Source organism: Numenius arquata, chromosome 6, assembly GCF_964106895.1.
Source record: "Numenius arquata chromosome 6, bNumArq3.hap1.1, whole genome shotgun sequence".
NCBI lineage: Eukaryota > Metazoa > Chordata > Aves > Charadriiformes > Scolopacidae > Numenius > Numenius arquata.
The window spans coordinates 8764031-8783223 of record NC_133581.1 but is presented as its reverse complement, the minus strand read 5'-3'; the positions used below and the strand labels follow the sequence as shown (position 1 = coordinate 8783223).

At 42.5% G+C, this 19193-nt stretch overlaps 1 protein-coding gene across 1 annotated transcript in view; it reads right to left on the bottom strand.

Moving 5' to 3' along the window:
- The window catches only part of CCDC85C (coiled-coil domain containing 85C), a 109079-nt gene that overhangs the window by 21799 nt on the left and 68087 nt on the right, over positions 1–19193 (bottom strand). The window contains exons 2-4 of the mRNA XM_074149605.1: positions 17035–17111; positions 7846–7884; positions 874–978 (exon numbers count right to left, since the gene is read on the bottom strand). Of these exons, the coding sequence (XP_074005706.1) occupies positions 874–978; positions 7846–7884; positions 17035–17111 (221 nt within the window). The remainder of the gene's footprint in view (positions 1–873; positions 979–7845; positions 7885–17034; positions 17112–19193) is intronic.

The window sequence follows — 19193 nt, the reverse complement described above, 5'->3', positions numbered from 1 at the left end:
CCTGACTTTATATATGGTGCACAATGTTAGAAAAGTGGATATTTGGCTGCAGTCTTCCATTTAATTTGCATGGTTTTGTCTGGTTTTTTGGCTGGAGGGTCTTCATCCATCCATCCTGCAGTTCAGTAGGGATAGCACGCGGCTCTGCTTTCACACTGACTGGAGTTTTATTTATGCAAAGTTTCTTAAATTATTATTACCCCATTTTTTACAACTCTAAGAAGCAAGCTAAGCCTACTGAACGACTTTTACTCAAGCAGGCAGCCAACATACAATTGGTCCTAGAGCACCCGCAGCTCTGCTGGCAGGAGGAGCCCTGGCACAGCAGCACGGTATCAGACTTTCGCAAGAGGCTTTAATCAAGATTCTTCTGTTGTTTGAGAAGCAGCAACACGGGCAAATCTTAGGAAACATAAACCTCATTTGTGATACAAAAAAACCTGCAATGAAAGTCCTAAGAACTTAATCACTAAAGCAACCCCGACCACACACTGCCAGACACTTGGCAAACCAGCTTTCGCTTCGTCCACGACCAGCTTTTTGACAGCAGGCATACAGGGCATTTACAAAGAAGGAGCTGCAGGTATAACAAGACTCACCCTTGCTTTAAAAGATGCACAACAGTGACTGTCAGGTAACTGAAAAACCTATGCTGGGAAGCTGATGATCCAACCATAGGTAAAGATCCATGTCGCCAGGGGCTGCCCATCCTCCCTACAGCTGCAGGTTTCAGCTGCACATTTGCACCACTGGTTTTGGGGTGAACCCTCAGCTGGGAGAGCTCCCCTGTAATCTTGTGTGCCCCTCTCCAGCCATGCCCACTTTCGAGGAAACCCATGGTTCTACCTATATAAGTAAGGAAACAGCTCTTACGTTTTGCAGGGCATCTTGATACTGCGGCAGTGACGAGAGCTGCGACTCAGAGTGGTACGGGGACAACCCTTTCCTCAGAGTCCTCAGGTCCCCCGTGCTGGACTGCTGCAAAGAGGACAGAAAACATGACAGTCACTATTAACGAGAAGAAGGAAAGCTGTGCCCCTCCTGCTGTACTGGCTTTTCCCACAACCGCTTCTGTCCCGTGACCTGTTCCCGTTACTTCTCCCTGCGACAGCAGCTATGGTGATCATCGAAATAAAACATTTTTCCCATGTCCACACCTGGAGAAAACATTTGCAAGCAGCTGGAGGTGAACCGCTCAAGGTCTACTCCATTAAACAATACAATGAGAAAACATTTTTATTTTATCTAAGTTCATACATGTTAGTTAAAAATATTTGCTAAAATGCAAATGAAAAAATATTTTTAAGACCTCAGATTAAATCAATATCAGCAAAAGAAACCCACCAGGAGACATTTTCTAGATTTTTCTTTTTAAAACAACATTGACTGTTCCAGTCACCTGCATGTGGAAAGCAATGGGAGTTTGTAAACAGTGCTACTGCGATTCACCGAAGCTTGCAAAATGTCTGTGACGGGAACAGCTTCTTATTTGGTTATAAATCTGCATGCACCAACCGTTCTTAAAAAAAGTCAAATAAATAAAGGTAATCTATGTGACCCTAGAAACCAGATGAATGCAATCAATAGTCTGCACGCAAAGGGAGAAGCAGAACTAGGTGTCGAGAGTACTGAACAATCGCCCCGCGACAAAGTTTCTGCCTCATGTTATTCTCTCCCTCCGTGACTCTGAAACGGGACAGTTTCAGACCAAGAAGAGTTTCTCATTTGTGAAAGTATACCTATAAAAAGCCAAAACAGCAGTAGCCAAAATCAAACCCCTGGGAGAAGATTATATCTTTTTATTACTGATAAACATCCTCATTAACTTTTTGTATTTTTAAGAGTATCAAGCAGTGCACTGTCCTCTATTGTAAAGCTATAAAATCATGACCTTTCAGATTTTTATGCTCCATTAAGACTTTTGACTTGGATTTGCTGCAGAAATGATGTTTTCTACTTCAAAAGAACCAAAGAAAAGCCACTGGTGCAATAAAATTTAACAGGAAATCTCATAAATCAGCTCAACTGTATATAAAAACCCCTCAGTAACCCCAAAGACCTGACCATAACCGAGACTTTGGGGACTGTGGCTGTGCACAGATCTCTAGAAATATGGAAAGTTCATTTCCATTGCTTGCTCCCATTTATCAGAGAAGAATCGGTGCATTCAGAGTGGATACATCATTTTCTATCAGCATCAGAAACATTTTCTTATAACTACATGGCCTGCTTAGGAGACGTTCAGCTTTTGTGACCCAGTGCTTTCACAACCATTCTGGCACACTCACCCTATCAACTTTCCTTTTACAAGCTGCGAAGAGAAGGGAAGTTTTCAAGAAAGCCACCATAAGAAAAGGATGCTAGTCCTGCTATCACCCAATCTGCTGGGAACTCTCGTGCCTCACCTGGAGTCAAGTTATATGGAATGACTTCACCATGTTGGATGTCTGGGATTCCCTTGAATTTACAAGGTGGCATCGGAGAAGATCGTGGCCTACATTTCTTTTGCATTTCACAATACAGTCAGAGACAGAAAGATCTGAAGGAGAGATAACTCCTTCTGAAGCTACAAAGTGACTGCTGGAAAACTGAGTTCCCTCCACCATGCCTGGGAGGTAAATAATTTCAAAGGAAGGTCACAAAGGAAGATGATGAGAAGACCCTTACTGGCATTGTCCCAGGCACGTGATGTGTAGGGGGGTCTCTTGGTGGTTACCCTGAAAGGTTGGTTACGCCTTCACTGCCCTGCTCTGTGCAACCTCTTCTTCACTACTGTACGTGCACCAGGGCAGAACAACCTCCTGGAGAGGTCCTGACACCTGCCCCTTTGGTTTGTCAGCTCAGGAGCTCGTGCACCTCTCATGATATCTGTGACGAATGGGCAGTTGCACGGGCAAGAGAAAAGCAGAGGAAAAGAGCAGAGCGAAAATGCGATGTTGTAGGTTTGTGCTGGAGACCACAGAGGTCACAGATCTCCTGGAAGGCTCTGCTCCAGAAGGACATGCAGTGTCTTACCAGTGTTTAGAGGCTCTGGGTTGCTTCAGGCTTCTGTAAACCAAATTGCAACATGCAAGGTGCCACATGCTTATGGAGAAACAGGAGTATAGGAAGAGGCATGAGAAAGAGTGATTTGGTGGACATTTGTCTCCCAAAGCCTTGTTCTCTTGCCCCCAACTCTGAATGGGTTGGTCTAATTAGACATAGCATGTGTTTCACCACACTAGAGGTTGTCCTCATAGAAAGTCAAAATGCCTCACCCACCAAAGGAAGTAAGGCAACCAGACCTAAGTCTGGTCAACACACAACATCGTGCTGCTGTGGCTAAAAATTCACTAGTTTAAATTGATTTAATTTAGCTGCCCTATGCTCCTGCCTGGAGCAAGAGTCTGCATTAATTTCAATTTGGCTTGAATTGGTTGAAATTGTGTTGGTAAATATACAGATACAGTCAAAACTCTGCTCTAACAAGTGTTCATAATGGATTAGTTCTATTGCTTTTTTTAAGCAAATCCCATTTAAGACAGTGCACTTGTGTGTGACAAAACTATTGTTAGGTTGTTTCAGTGACTGCTGATTATGAGTCTGACCTAATGCATTCAATTTGATGGAAAGATTCCCACTGAGTTCAACGAACATCAAAACAAGCTCTTAATTAAAGAAAAGAAAGAAACAAAAGAAAAGAAACAGAAACAAGAAAGAAAAAGAAAAAGAAAAAGAAAAAGAAAAAGAAAAAGAAAAAGAAAAAGAAAAAGAAAAAGAAAAAGAAAAAGAAAAAGAAAAAGAAAAAGAAAAAGAAAAAGAAAAAGAAAAAGAAGAAAAAAAATAAAAAGACATCTCAGAAATAAAAATGCCAGACAGAGGTCTATCCAGAAGAGTAATGAGGTGTTTGGGGCATGAAGTGGGTTTGGTAGGGCAAGAAGAATCTTCATCTGCCATTATCTGTAACACATCCATGTTGGAGATGGCCAAAGAACCACTTTTTCCTAGTGCTGTGAGCAGGAAAGCCAGCCCTTTCACAAGCACTCCACTCAACACAATTTTCTGTCTACATTTTCTAGAATTTGTTTCAAAATGTATCTTACTCTAAGTATTTTGTACAACAGTCTACCAGTCACAGTTCCGCACTATTTATTTTCTTTGCACTAAAAGCAAATATGTGTTTCTTCACCATAATAGTAAAACTGCTTTTTCTTCCTTTTTTAAATTAAAACGGTGCAGTGACATGTATTCATCAGACCTCCCAAAACATTTACGCATTCATTGGGCTTTGCTATCAGTATTAGAGCTAACCAGGAAAAGAAAGTGAATTCCTCATTAAAAAGCAATGTGACTAATGATGCATCCGAATGAGTAGCCATTACTCCACTTAAACCTAAATTAAAAATCCTGGTATTTGCATTGTCAATTCACTCACAAAATGAAATCTCTTATTACCTTACCCAGTTTTCATTACTGAGATGTAAGTGGATCCCAAATTGCTTTTCTAGTCAGAATGGCATTTTAAAAGTACAATCCCTGATCATCTCTGTTCATCATCATTGTTGGAGATTATCTCAATTAATGGGCAACATGTCTATAATAAATTACCCTTCAGGTAAAATCACTTCACATTTCTGGAGTTTCAAGGAATTTATCAGCAAAATCATTTCCATCTGAACTAAAACTCCACGGGAGAGTGCTGTTTTGACTGAACCTTTATTGGGAATGCTTTCTAAGCTGAGGAGCAGAGAGAATGGGAGGGACACAGGAAAAAAAAGGAGACCAAGGGAGAGCTGAGGAGACTCATAGTCTGTCTTTATTTAACCTGATCAAATTTACGACTGGTACAATTTACAAAGTACACGTGTCCCCAGCAAATGCCGACCATTGGCCATTGACTACTCTGGAGGAGCTCTTGCTCTTTTACTGTGAATTTTTTTTCAAACACTAGTTTAATCCAAATGTTAAAGGAAAAGAAATAGAGAAAAAGGAAGCATCTCCTGACTTTCACAGTGGTATAAAAGAGCAAGACCTCCCCTAGGTCTGACTCAGCATCACTCTACATGGTGTTGCCTCCCTTTACCAGCCGATGAGCACGGGGACCCAACACCTTTGCCTTCAGAGCAAACCTGCGCTACACACTGCCAACGCTGACAGCTCCCAGAGGTCCCTTAGACACAGTAAGTCTTCATCATCTGGAAATAATGACATGACATTTATTGCTAAATTTTTCAACTAGGCAGAACTTGAAGTGACCCCGGAAGATACTGCTCTTGGACCAAAGCCCGAGATCTTTGTCAGCGCTGTTATGAAAGAAATACACCCAGACATGCCCCTCCTGGCAGGGAAGGGAGTTTTGCTTACTCATATCAGTTAGAAAAGAATAGGACCAACAAATCAAGTTTTTAGTAAAAATGGACTGCAAACCCAGCTTTTTCTCTGTCTAGAAAACAGAAGCAATTTGACTATTAACATGAGTGGAAAGTGGTAAGTATTTTCCACAAAAAATAGTGTATCGTTCTAAATACTTCAGATCGAAATTAAAGTCTTGGTACTTACCAAAGCCTAAACTACATTTAAAAAAAAATCAGCAAACACTTGCTCTTATCAAAACTTTCTATCCTGCTAGCAGGGAGAAGAAATGGTGGCCTCTGACTTTTTGACCTGATGTGCTGAGTGATTCAATTTGAAAATAACACAAATAACACAAGAAGATGGATGGTGTTTGTGGTATTTTAAGGTCAAAGTACTACTAAGATACATTTATTTTCCTTTCCGTTTCTGTCCAGTAAAGTCAGATCAGTGCTGTGGCCATGTTGAACCAACTGTAAAGATAAAGTGTTGAAAACTTATAGACAAGTTAGACAAATTGTCTTTTCTGTTACCCTTCAGTGTTACTTCTGCTGGAAGGGAGAAAAAAGACCAGGATTTAATTCTGAAACACTTTGATGTAACAAAATGGACCATTCTTAACAGAAATTAAATACAGAAGGACAGAAATTTACTTGACAGATATTTCTCAGCATTTATGAAAGAGATTAGCAAAAAAAAAAAAGAAAAGAACGATTTCAATTAGAATTATGTGCTGAAGTGACCGAGGAAAATTAAAAAGCGACACTGTCAGCTTCCAGTAATTCATGAATTAGCATTCAAAACAGGGTTGTTACATAAGTAGCCTTTAATTGAAAACACTATTTTCTCCTCTCGCATAAGTTGTAACAGCTGAAGGCTGAACAGAGGTTAAAAAAAAGAAAGATTAATCATAAATGATCAGTTTGACCCTGTGCCCTGTGGAAATATTAAAGCCTTTTCAAAGAGTCACAGCTTCCCTTCTCCCCAGGGGCTGTGGGGTCACCTTGGAGCAATTCGGGTGTCTGCCCACGGGTATCCCGTGCCTGAGCGTAGCCAAGGCACCGTGGAGGCTTGGCAGATGTGATGAAGGGCTGCTTCATCACATCCTGCTGAAACCCCACATTCTGCTGGTCCATGGCAGCAGCCAGGAGGAACATCCCTGGTGGCACCTGAGGACTATGACTGAGCACTTCTTCGTAACTAATTTGTAACCTCCTGCATTGTGGAAGCTTCCTCTCCTGGTCCACACGCCCAGCACCAATTTGAAGGCCAGGAGTCCTATAAAGATCCTTTCTATTTACCTCTGGGGGGTCCCTTTATAAAGGGATGGAAAAATGTGTCCAGAATGTAGAGGAGAATGAAGTGTACATGAGTCACCGACAGCAGACTTCCCAGAGGACTGTCATTTCAGAGGCTTTACAATAATCAGCTTCGTTTTCCTACAAGGCAGACCTACTGGCACTAAGCTCAAGAGACAGCAGATTACACACCGCACCACTTAAATTTATTAATATTTTATCTGCTGTTCAACATAACATTAGAAGAAATTACGTATCTTAACATGAAATGCAACTAGATGGAAAGGAATACCATGACGAACTCAATATTGGCAATAGAAGATACCCTTATTGACATCAGTTCTGAAGATTTTTGGACAAACAAATATGCCACACCATCACCCAGCCCTCAGAGAGATAGGCAATTTCCATTTTTTAGTGGCTACTCCACCCTTTTACAAAGCACAGGGGTTGCTTTAGCTGTCATTTAAATATCAGGAGGAACCTGGTCCCTAGCAATAGGGCAAGGGCATCCCATCCTGACCCTGTAAGCCCATAAGGATTTGGATAATTCTCTATATGAAAAAAAATGTCATTCTTACTTCATATTCTAGTTTTACCCCATAAATCAAATCTTGGATGTTAGATAGAAAACTCTGCTGAGACCTTGGCTTTTGATTATATATATTTGTGAAGAGAAACAGGAGGAAGGTTTTATTTCAGTCCACTGGGTCAGGCGGCTTTCATCTTTATGGACTCTTCTACTGCCCATTACCTGAATTACTTGCCTGTCACTGTAATATAAATTCTTAAACCTACCGGCAACAATTTTCTAAACCATAATTGTGCTAGTAATTGAAACTGCCTCAATTTTGACACTCAACAACCCATTGTTTGCAACTGGGTAATTAAATGGAAGGTTTAGCTCAAAATCTTTTCCTGTTATTTCCTGCAGCAATTTAGCTAAAAGTACCAACTTCTCTTCAGGTAGGTAAATGGCTTTGATTTAAAGTTGGTCAAAACTCTGATGTTACTAACCAGTGTCTTTTGCACAAGTATAGGAGGGAAATAAAAAATAATTAGGGACATATTTAATACATTCCCATGATAAAAAAATGGAAATTGCCAACATTAGCATGTGAAAGAAAAGCAATCAGAGCCCCAAACAACCAGCAGCAATATCAAAAGGCAGCCCCCAGATCCAAAAAGCTTTTGTGGGTGCATTAGCTCTCTCTACCTTACTGAAATTTCGTGGCAAGCTGTTGCAGTCAGCCAGCTAGAAGGGAACAGAAAAACTTTATATATTTGGAAATAAAACAGAATAAAGTTATCTTATTGTCTTGGAAAACATTATCGTTACTACAAATGATCAAAATAAGCTGGTTTTATATGCAGTGTTTGACAAGATAATGTTAATATTTTAACTTCAACCCCTTCTTCCCATATTAATGAAGCCCTGCAGATCTGCACAAACATTAATATCTTACTGTCCCGATTTAGAGCATGGTGACCGCACAAACAGTTGATAAAGATTGATCACCTTACTCCTCCTCACAAATACAGATGTTTTACCATACCCACACAGCTCAATGGCACTATCAGAACACACCACTCTGGAAGAACAACCTGCCCCACGGTATCCTTATTAAGTCCAGCAGAGCAGCAACATTTTTGCGAGGTAAAGCAAAGCAGAAACACATCTCAAATAATGTGAAGGAGATGCTACAAAGCGCCTTGTGCAGCTCTCACACGGGCACCAGGGCAATGGTCCTGGTTTCTCGTGACTTCAGTTCCACACACGAGTGGCGCTTTCAGGTGGCTTTGTGCCCCAGCAAACATTCCCTAGCACACGACCTTGCACAAAGATTTCCTTCTTATATCATTAATCCCTGTTTTTAGGGTCTCATGCACCAGGAAGCTGAGGGATGGGCGATTTCACTGTGTGAAGCTAGCATATAATTGAATTAAGGTTCAGTAATTGCAGTTATCACTACAAGACATATTCAAGCAAAAATAAGCTCAGCAAAGCACATATCTGACTTTAAGCATATGTGAAGAGTCCCATTAGCTTCAACAGCATTTATCAGGCAAGCTGGAAATTACACACGAGAGTGCAATAAAAAAAATCAACGTATTTGATTTTGAAAGAACTCTGCAAATACGAAAAAAAAATTAAGGGATGAGATTAAAACTATTTAACATCTTCCATGTCATGTAATAATATGAGCTTTCTGTAACAGGAGAGATTAAATTCCTTTACGCTGCTTTATATCCCTGTTGTGCATGCAGCGTATCCAGGGATCATTCCTTAGACTGGTGACAAAGGCTTTAGAGGACGATGGTCTGCCAAGACATCTACTCTCTCAATTCCCCCTCCAGTGTTCCACCAGCAGGTCACAAGCGCAGCCTCAGCCAGTTTCATCAGTAAAACCGTTGTTCATGTGGAATTGGAAACGGTACGACCTAAGAATGAGGGGCTCAGCCCTTGTACGGCAGCAGCACAGGGAGCTGTAAGGACGCGTTTGGACTTTGTGCCATGGCTGGATCTCGGCCATTCGCAAACACAAGGCAGGAACGAGTATCCCCACTTCTGCCTGTTCTCCGACTTTCCCTGCATTCATACAAGGGGCAAAGCAGCAGATTTCATATGGCTGCAATGGTGACAACTGGAATTCTCTATTGTCAGGGGAGCCAGCACTTTGGGAAAGGCTTAATAAATAGCAGGAGACAGTCAGTAAGAGGCTTAGCAGATTTTGCCATGTAAAACCACTCTTTGAAAAATATTTTTATTAGTATCTCAGTGGGGTACAGGCAATAAAAACAGTGCAAGTCTGAAACCTCTCCATTCTCTGTAGCTACTGAGGTAGGAAACTTTTTAGTAATCTGTTAATGTTCAAGAGTGTCTGTATTTTTTTCCTCTTGTTTTAGATCAGCAGAGAAAGATCAACCCTGTAACTCATGGGAGACTCAGATAATCAGCTCAAACCAAATTGCAGTATATAATTATAATCACACAACTGGCAGACTTTGCTCAAGAGAGAATACGGGCTGGCGCAGCTGAGATTCAAGCATCACAGCCTACAACCCAAATAGAAATGCAGCTCAATAGATAACAAAGCCAAATGGAACTATAAACATTGACATGTCTGGCCTGTGGCTTGTACGCAATAAGCTTAGGGGTCTCAGACGTATGGAGCCCATCCGTGCCTTATTAGCACCAAAATCAGTCTCTTCATTAGGGATGTCAATGGAGAAGCTAAGGGATGCTGCCCCTGTTCCACCTGGCTGGTAGACATAGATGCGGATGTGGTACTAAGGAAACTCACTGGACCATTCCCTGGAGCCAGCTTTCATTTTCTTCTGTCAACTGCACTCCAGGCTGAGGCCAAAGCAAATCACTGCACCTCCTCCCAAAAGCTCAGCCACAGCAAGGCTGCCAGGGCTGCCTTCAAGGCACTGCCCACATCCCATAAAATGAGGGAGCTGGGAATGAGGAAGGCAAAGACCTGAATCCCCTTCTCATAAATCAGAAAAGGTCCCTTGCAGGCTTTTTAACTAATGCTGGGACCAAGACGGCTGAGAACTCTACTGGCCTTCTCTCCTTTTGAACAGCACAGGATGGACACTCAAGCCCCTCTCTTCCAGAGAAAGAGAGGAATTTATTGCAAAAATCTGTTTATAAGCTTCTGCAGCTATTGCTTAGTTTGCCTTGAAACATTTTTCAGTCCTTCTCAGATGGACCGATCAGTGAGAATCTGTGTACTTTGAACCTCTCTACATGTTGCAAAGACACAAAATGCTGCTTCTTCATAGCCTGATCTAACTGCAATTAAGAGCTTTTTCCCTGACCCTCTCCTCATATCCAGAAAAAAGCAGAATCTAGTGAAATTATTACAAAGCTGGTTAAGCATAGGATATGACTAATCCCACACTTCACAGCTGGAGGTTAAACTGAGACTCATTAAACCCAATGTTCTTGCTTACCCACAACAGAAACAAATGGGGCATGGCAGAGCTTTGTGTGTGTGCGCCTCCCTCACTTTCACACTCTTACACAGAAATTCAGCTCCAGTCCTTTAACAATTTTGAGTTAAATTGCAAGAAATTATATGATTGACTCAAATTCCTGTAACTTCACAAACACTGCGTGCTTCTGTCTATCTGTTCTTCAACTTCTGGATTCAGAACTTCTTGAATTATATTTCCTAGGTTTTTGAGGAACTCTATTTATATGTGTCAGGTGACATTCTCATAAGATCCCCTGATTCCACAGGTGATAATCCCCAGAACACACAGTACACCATCCAGCTTTCATTACAAGTTGCAAAAGCTCATTTCTGTCATTGATCCTGCTTTTTAGATGCGCTCCTACTCCTGAATGAGAGACGGATACCAAGAGAATATTTATTTTGGTAAGTAGCAGTCCAAGACCCTTATGTCCAAAGTCAACAGAAGGAACTCCATTGTCTTAAAGGACTGGAAAGTATTTTGGATGCAATTCAGAGACATCTTTGAACTGCTCTTATAAAACTGTACATCTCCTACTTGGGAGGGAAAAAACATTCTATTCAATACTTATATATCGTTTACTTAAATTTCAAGTCCACTTACTTGATAGCAAATTGGTCAGGTCAGTCTTGTAATTTTAATTCATAAAGGAAGGAGGTGAAATGAAACACGCTTGGACATAAATTGGTTTTGCATGCTTTGTTTTCTTGAAGCTTGTGCTGTCACAGTTAAGGAAGCTACATTTGGGGGATTCTGTTAACATTTTTTGCATTTATGCATGTAAGCAACACAATGCAATTAAAGGTCTAAATCAGTTTGGAGAGTGGTCTCATGAAAGGTCTCATGAAAAGGGTCATGAGAGAGGGTCTCATGAAAATCTGGTTCTACGTGAGCTGTATTCCAAAATGCATGGAGCCCTGTAGAAAGTCTCACCGTTGACTTGAAAGGAATATTTGGATGAGGCCCCAAATACGCATCTCCTTTTTGATTAGTTAAAATTAATATGCAGCTAAACATTTAAACAGCGCATAAAGACAGTGATATAGTAACCTAGGGCATGTCCCCTTCAGTATTCTGAATTTAAATGGAGACCAAATGCACTGGAAAGCTTTCATGTCTGAGTTGCTCACTATTACAAAAAAAATCCAATTTCCCTAGCGAGACATGAAATTAAAGCAATTATACTTATCCTCCTTGCACACAAACAGTAGGTAGGCTTTGGGGAAATAAGACAGGTTTGTAATTTTGTGCCGCTCGTGGTGAGCATGTGCAACGCTCCTGGCACAAGCCATGGCCTCACAACAAAACTCCACAGCCTCAATTCAAGGAGAGGCCCAAACATTAAGACCGAGAGCTGAGAGGCAACTCCACAAGCAGGAATTGTTAGTGGCAGACTTGGCACAAAAGAGACATTGATAATAAAACAGCAGAGGAAATTGCACTCCGATTCTGCTGGAGCCAGCCAGTGCGTGGTGGGCAATTTCTTTTTCTTCTCCGTCCTCTGCTCTTCAAGAAGAGATCAAGCTCTCCGCTGAACCCCATGTACATCTTCGTTCTTTGCAGTGCTAACAATTCTCAGGCTCTCTTCAATCCTGGGGTTCAGTTTTTTCCCCCCTCATTTTCAGAACAATATGCTAGAAACTGCCTGCTGAGTGCATGTTTGTTAAAAAGAACTGAGGCAGCCTGCAGATGCCCTTACCATGGAAGCTCCTAACTCAAAAAACTCAGCTCTGTTTTAATAGCAGTGTTTACAGGCATTATTTACTATTATTTTACTATCTGTGCAGCTGCAGCCTTCTTTTAATTCAGACTAAGCATGCGGTCTCTTGAAAATAAGACTAAGCACAGTTTTCAAGACCTTCCAGGGATGCTCTCAGTCCCATTCAGCAGCCAGATACTAAAATGCTGCGACATGCTGTTAATACTGAAGTCTATTTGGTGATATTAATTAAATACTTTGACATTGCTCATAAATCCCAAGGGCTTTCCACTCCCTAGAGAAGAATTTTGTGTATTTCTGCTCTGCACCAGGGGACCTGAAATTTTCCCTGAAAGATGCACCAGGACCTCAGTGTCAAACATCCAGTTACTCAGAGTCTCACCCGCCCAACACATCTGCTCTGTTAAAAGCTGGGCTTTTTTAAATAAAGGTATGCAATATGCCCTGGGCATCTTTGAGTAGGAAATTGCCTGTTCTGAAGGGAAAATCCAGACACAGCTCAGCAGAGACTATAAACCAAAAGGAGTCCCAACAGGCAGCCCATGGTGCACAGGACTAAGTTACTGAGGAGAGAGAACAGGGTGATGAGTCCACAAAGCCTATAACCTTCAGTTTCAGTTCAAAGTGCCCAATCCTTGTCATTGTACATGAGCTGAAAATGCAAAATAATGAATGAAATAGTGAAAGAATGGCCAGAAGTTTGTCATTGTTATTATCTCTAAAATGTATGCGTTAGTTATAAAACTAACCAGAATTGACCTTCGGAGCTCCCGAAGCTCATAAACACGGGTTTCTCTAATCTTGAGAGGAAAGGGTGTAATTACAAATTAATTTTTAGTTTAAGGGGCAGTGTGAGGTTGCTATTTTCTGCTTGTACATCTCCAGCTCAGAGGAACGGAAAGGAAATATGATCTCCCATCTCAGGGGTTATATCTTAGTAATATGAAAGGTACCCTCATCTAGTCAACCAGACACCATGAAAGAGAGGTTAACACCAACTCTCCAGGGCACTCCCCACAATGACACAGAGGAAAAACAGGACTTCTCCCACATGCTGTTGCATAGATTAACTGCCTGCACGCAGCAGAACTTAGTGCATTTCTTCCCTAGAGAATTTGAGACTATAAAAGTGATGCCTGTGATGCTCTCCAAAGCCAACACCCAACATTCCTCAGAGCTTACGTTCATCTTCTTTACACCTTGACTAAAACTTCCAGAAACCAGCTACGCTTCTGAGAAAGGCTGACACCATCAAACCCAGGACACTGAGGTCCTCACCTGCTCTGTGAGGTCTTTGCCACTGTGGTTATACCACAGACACCTACCACCACCAGTGAACAGGCATCGAGGGGCCTTTTCTGGTAGTGGCATTCGCTCGAGCATCTCCCCAACCAGTATAAAACAGGGCAACAAAAGCTGTGTGTTCTCAGAATTGCTGCCAGGGATCTTGCCAGCACAGTGATGCCATCCAAGAGCATGACTTTCTAGTTAACATGGCTACAATCACAAAACATTACAGTGTAAACCTGAGTAAAAGAAAAGTATAAAACTGGAGTTTTTTCTCCTCAGAGAAAGGAGAATGGGAAGAGCAATGATTACTGATGGGTTAGCAATGCCAGAAGCAGCTCTCTTCCCAAATGAAAATGCACATTTCCTTCCCTAGAAAGCAAAAAAAGTTAAACCGCAAAAAATCCATGTACGGCTATCATAAATAATGTCCACTTCTCCACTTAATTTCCTCCCACTGCAAAGTGCGGCTCGTGAGACGGTACTTCTTGATCTCCCATGGGGAGGAAAAGCTCTTGCCATTAATCTGCCCAAAGGAGTCACCAGAAAAGGAGAAGTGTGAATTCCAGCACACCCGCGCTGCAGGTAACACATGTCGCTCAGGGCAACCACCTCAGCACAGGCTGGAGCTCTCACCTCTCCCATCGAGATTTTCTTCCAAAGTGATTATGAAAAAAGGAGATGTCGGGAAACAGGAGAAAACAGTGCAGGCTGGGGACCCCTGCACCACCTTAATTCCATGCCTGAAGGTGGCACAAAGACACCACCTCTCAGCATAGCTTCACACCCCAGATGCTGAAGAAGATAAAGCAACAAATCTCGCTCAGGGTGCACCAGCCAGCAAAGGGGCATTGTATCACCAGCCACTGTAATATAAATCCTCCCGTAAAGCTTGCAATATCATTCGCAGCACCGGCCTTCTCAGGTTTCTCCGGATGAAGCACTATTTCAGCTCTATGTTTAGGACTTGGAGAGAAGCCAGGAAGACTTCCATAACCAGCACTGATTTGTTAATCCCTTAATGCACAGGCACTGTTTGTTACTTAGGACGTCGGGTTTCATCACTCCTCAGCACGCTGGTGATAGAACTTCTTGACACCAGACTGCAAATATTATTGCAATGTCAATACTCCCAGGGAGAAAGCCACGCCGAGTTAAAATGTGACTTTGGTGTTGACAAGCCAGTTTGGCATTGCAGAGTTCAAAGGGCCAGGATCACCTGGCAACTTTAAAAACAGGAGAAAGTTTGCCAGGATCTTTTTTGACTAGTCTTATCCTGAGATCCGGATGGCAACAGCTAACACCTTCCAATCAGATGAAGCAAGTAAGAATACAGTAAGTGGATTATACTTTTCCAGGAAAAGTGCTGGGAGCAACATGTGCATACGCATGTGAGTTTGTGCCTATACAGATTCGCCTCATCTTTCTCATGGAAAGAGAAAAAATCCAAATCTAGGTTTGTAGCATGGCAGATTTGGAGGTGATGCAGCTCAGTATTCCCAGGGAGCTCACCCAGACCACGGAAGCTTCAACGCTTCTTCTGCTGCCCCAAGGAGAGCTGTCTCCCTGCTTATGATAAAAAGAGGTATTTCCTGAGTGTGATCTACAATAGGTCGGATCCTGGTCCTTTTGGAGAGCCACTATGATATCACACAGGGGCTGCACAGAACATCACAGCCAGGCTGGCATCGGTGCCTGTTGCTGCCAGAGAAGCGTCTGCCCTTCTCCAGAGCAGAGAGCTATTTTAAGATCATTTCCCTCCCTTCAGGATTCAAACGTTTGCAGTGACACAGCCCAAAATGTGAGGACAGTTGTGCAGTTGTGGGGGGAAAGGCACAGCCTTCCCACCCAGGACAGCATGAAGGTGAAGAGCTGATGCTTCAGGCTCACGCTCCCCAAGACTATCTGAGCTGCATCCTCCTGATGCAATAAACCCAGGCAGCTATTCAGCCCCTATTAATTTACCACCCATTAATTACCAAGGACTTTTTTTGTGACCTCATAAGGCAGATCCCACAGAGTAACGTGCTCGGCTGTGGCAGGATGAAGCTGGGCCAAGGGCACATCGAGCCCATCCCCAAATCCATGTGCATCCCAACTGCCCACACGTAGCCCGCCTGCTTATCAATAGCTCCAATTAAATAGTCTCAGGGTTTCGACCTCCACCAGCCCACTGACGGGTCGGGAGAAAGACAGAGGGAGTTAAAATTAAATTAGCAATTGATTAGTACATGAAGCCACTCAGTAGCTGTTGAGTTGAGCACACTTTCAGTGTCCTGTGAGTTTTGTTTCATTGCTAGCCATGCCAATGAGTACACTGGAAATTTGGGATAATCTTTTAAAAAAAGCTCAGTCAGGTCAAAATGTACGTTTCAGTAAAAATAAGGTTTGACAAAAATATTTCATTGAAATTTCAGTAAGCATAGAACCTTTTTATTTTTTTTTAAATAGGAATGTTTTTGAAACATGCGATCCTGGAGCAGTCTATTTTCAAACTTGGTGAAATGCAAAGAACAGCACAACATAAACCGGCAAAGAGGTATTTAAAAAAAAAAATTAGGGGAGGTTTTTTATTTCCAGTCCTTCTAACTGGAATGAATCTTAGACAAAATGACTGGGAAACTCAGTGCTTGAAGTATGAGCAAAGTATAGAAAAAACCCCTTTAAAATGCCAGGGAATATACAACAGTGAAAGGATGCAAAGAACAAGGGAAAAAGGGTAACTTTTCCATTGGTTTAAATAGAGTGTTTCACTGAATTCAGCAAAGGTGCCCCTGTTTACACCAAGTGCTGAGTTTTACAGGGGACCCAGGGGACCAGACAGAATGACTGTTTTCTTCCTGCTGCTTGACATTGCTATACACAGAAAGGTAAGCACCGGCAGTGATCAAAAGTACGTGGAATAGGCTTTGAAGGGCAGATGCAAGCAAAAAATGCCAGTTTAGAGAGGTCTGTTTGGTTTTAAGTAAGAGCTTAAAAAAAAGCTGGTAGCCAGCGCCACACAAAACTATTCCCAAGGCTGTCCTTTCGCTACTGTCTCCTCTGCCAACAAGACAAAAGTCAATGTAAATGGGCAAGCAAGACAAAACCCTACAGCAAGGCCATAGGCAGCACCAGACCCCCACAGCATCCCCGAGGGCAGCCGTGGATCAAGGTGTTCTGCAGGGAGGTGTTAATGCATGTCCGAAACACACACAGACACAAACAGAGGTTTTTGGTTTTTTTTTAAAAAAAAAAAAAGGGAGACCAAACTCTATCAGTGGGCGGTTGATATGAAAAGACCATTATGCCCTTCCCCTGGCAGGATATCCACCAAAAGCTCTTGTGCATTGAAGTGGGCAGTCAGACACAACAGTACAGAAGCAGGAGAACCGAGCCACATTCATATCTATCAGGCAATAAAACACCTACCTGGGAAAGAAGCTTGTTGTCATCCTCCAGAAGTTTCACTTTTGTTTCAAGTTGCCTGATATAGTTGGAAGACGAATCTTTAGGAAAAGAGAAAAAATACATTTAAGCTTCTTGTGTTACAGGCAAGTACTGTCAGACAGCCTTCCACAGAGCGGAAGTTTGAGAAAGACCTAATGAATAAAACCCCAAGTGTATAGGGTGAGGAGGGGATTCTGCCAAAAGCTTTTTTCACTAAAAAGCTGATATTCAGCAACAGCAATCCATATCACCGCCACCAGGTTGGGAGGTCGGGGAAGGAAAGGAAAATGAAGTTGAAATACTGTTTCACAATTTTATAAAAGCAATTTCCTAGCTTTGAAAGCCATTCTCATTCATCTAAAATGCACCAAAATGCTCAACAACAGAATAAGATGTTTCCTTTTAGGTTTGAACAAACAACCTCTCCACACACCTGCCTTTTTCTTTCAAAAACAACTGGAAAACTCACAAAAACAAGCTGCTGGCACAGCTCTACAAGGAGGTCACTGCCACAACTCGCAGTGCTGTAAGATGTGTATACGGCAAGGCCAAAGAGCTGCAGCCTGTACACAGCCCGACGTACACAACAAGTGCCTACCCAGGACGTGTTTTATCTAGTGGAAGCACGTTGACACTAAACAGGAAAATACCAGGACAATAAAATACAGACTACCCTGACATAAAATGGTAATATTCAACCTGAAGGGATGCAATGGCCAGTTTATCATTGCAGTAAGACAGCAACACCAGATAGGGTGACCTGGCGTGGAAGATAACTTGCTGGAGAACTCGGTGGGTGGCTTACCGCTCTTCAAAACATCTGGTTCTTGTTTTGAAATGTGCTTTGAAGCAACACATTTGCAAATTTTGCAGAGAAGCAGCTAAAGGAACCTGGGGAAACCTTTTCTCCTTTTTCATTATAGCTTAGCAGTTTGCAATATTTCCTTCCATCCATCTGGATGTTTGCAAAATTTCTCCTCCGCTTGTAATTTCAGTGGCAGAGGCTGTGAGTTGTTACAGCAGGAGGAAAAGAGGGAGAGAGTTTTGCAGCTTAAGCATCTGAAAAAACTCAAACACTTTCCACACAAATGCGAGATGGAATTATATTTTACCTCATTTAATTTATTACGGCGTGACTGCAAAAGCCACTATTCAGCCACAGGGACTTCTCACCAAGTGTGAATCATGATGCTGGTGCACGTTGTCGATTGCCAGCACCTTTCAGGACCATCGGTCCCACCACGGCTCTCCGCGCAGAGGAACACACGTCCATGCACACATGTGAGGTTTAGGCTGGCTCTGAGCTAAAGAGCTTATCTTTGCCTCTGCCAGTAGCTGCCGAACGCACTCGGCACATGCCTGAATGCCGCTTCTTGGCCACTCTGGGGGCAGTTTAGCAGAAGAGCTAGCATGCAAGCTACAGCTAACCACTGAGAGTGCTTTGACTGTTCAAGAGAAAAATTGGAATATGCTTGAAAAAGTGCTGCCATAGACAAGTGCCAAACCGCACAGAAAGGAACAGCAGGACGCATCGGAGTCAAGTGCCCATCTAAAGCACAAACACTCTCAGAGGAAACTTGCCCATTTTTTTGTTTGGATTGTGCTTTGTCCCAAGCCAGGAAATCCAAATGAGTCCTCACGAAAAAGGTTAAGAAGACACTGTAGGCAGCTATGTAAGTTCAGTGAACAGTGTAAGTGGTGGTAAGGTTCACAGCAACAGCACCTTCAGCTGCAGGGACCACAAATTCCCTCTGCCCAACAACCACCCCAGCATAAGAGGAGTCTCCAGGTCAGAGGAGAAGAGGGCAAACCAAGTAGGTTATAGGATCAATCAATCCATAGCACCTTCCCCATGAAGGCCTCGTGTCAAGGGAGTTGTGAATTTAGCCGTGTGTATCAAAAGGTGCCGAGTAGAATGTGGCAGATCTGTGCTTAAGTCAGCAAGATTTCAGCATCAGCTTGAACAACCTGCTGAATTAGTAATGAACCTGTCATCCAGCGGGGTGAGACAGGAATTTGAGATTCTTAAACACAAAGCCAGGAGGACCGTGGACCCTTTGGTCTAACCTCCTCTGTGCCCCAGGCGACCACACTTTGTTAACTTACCCCTAAGTTCAGCCCATTAAAACCCATTTGGCTAA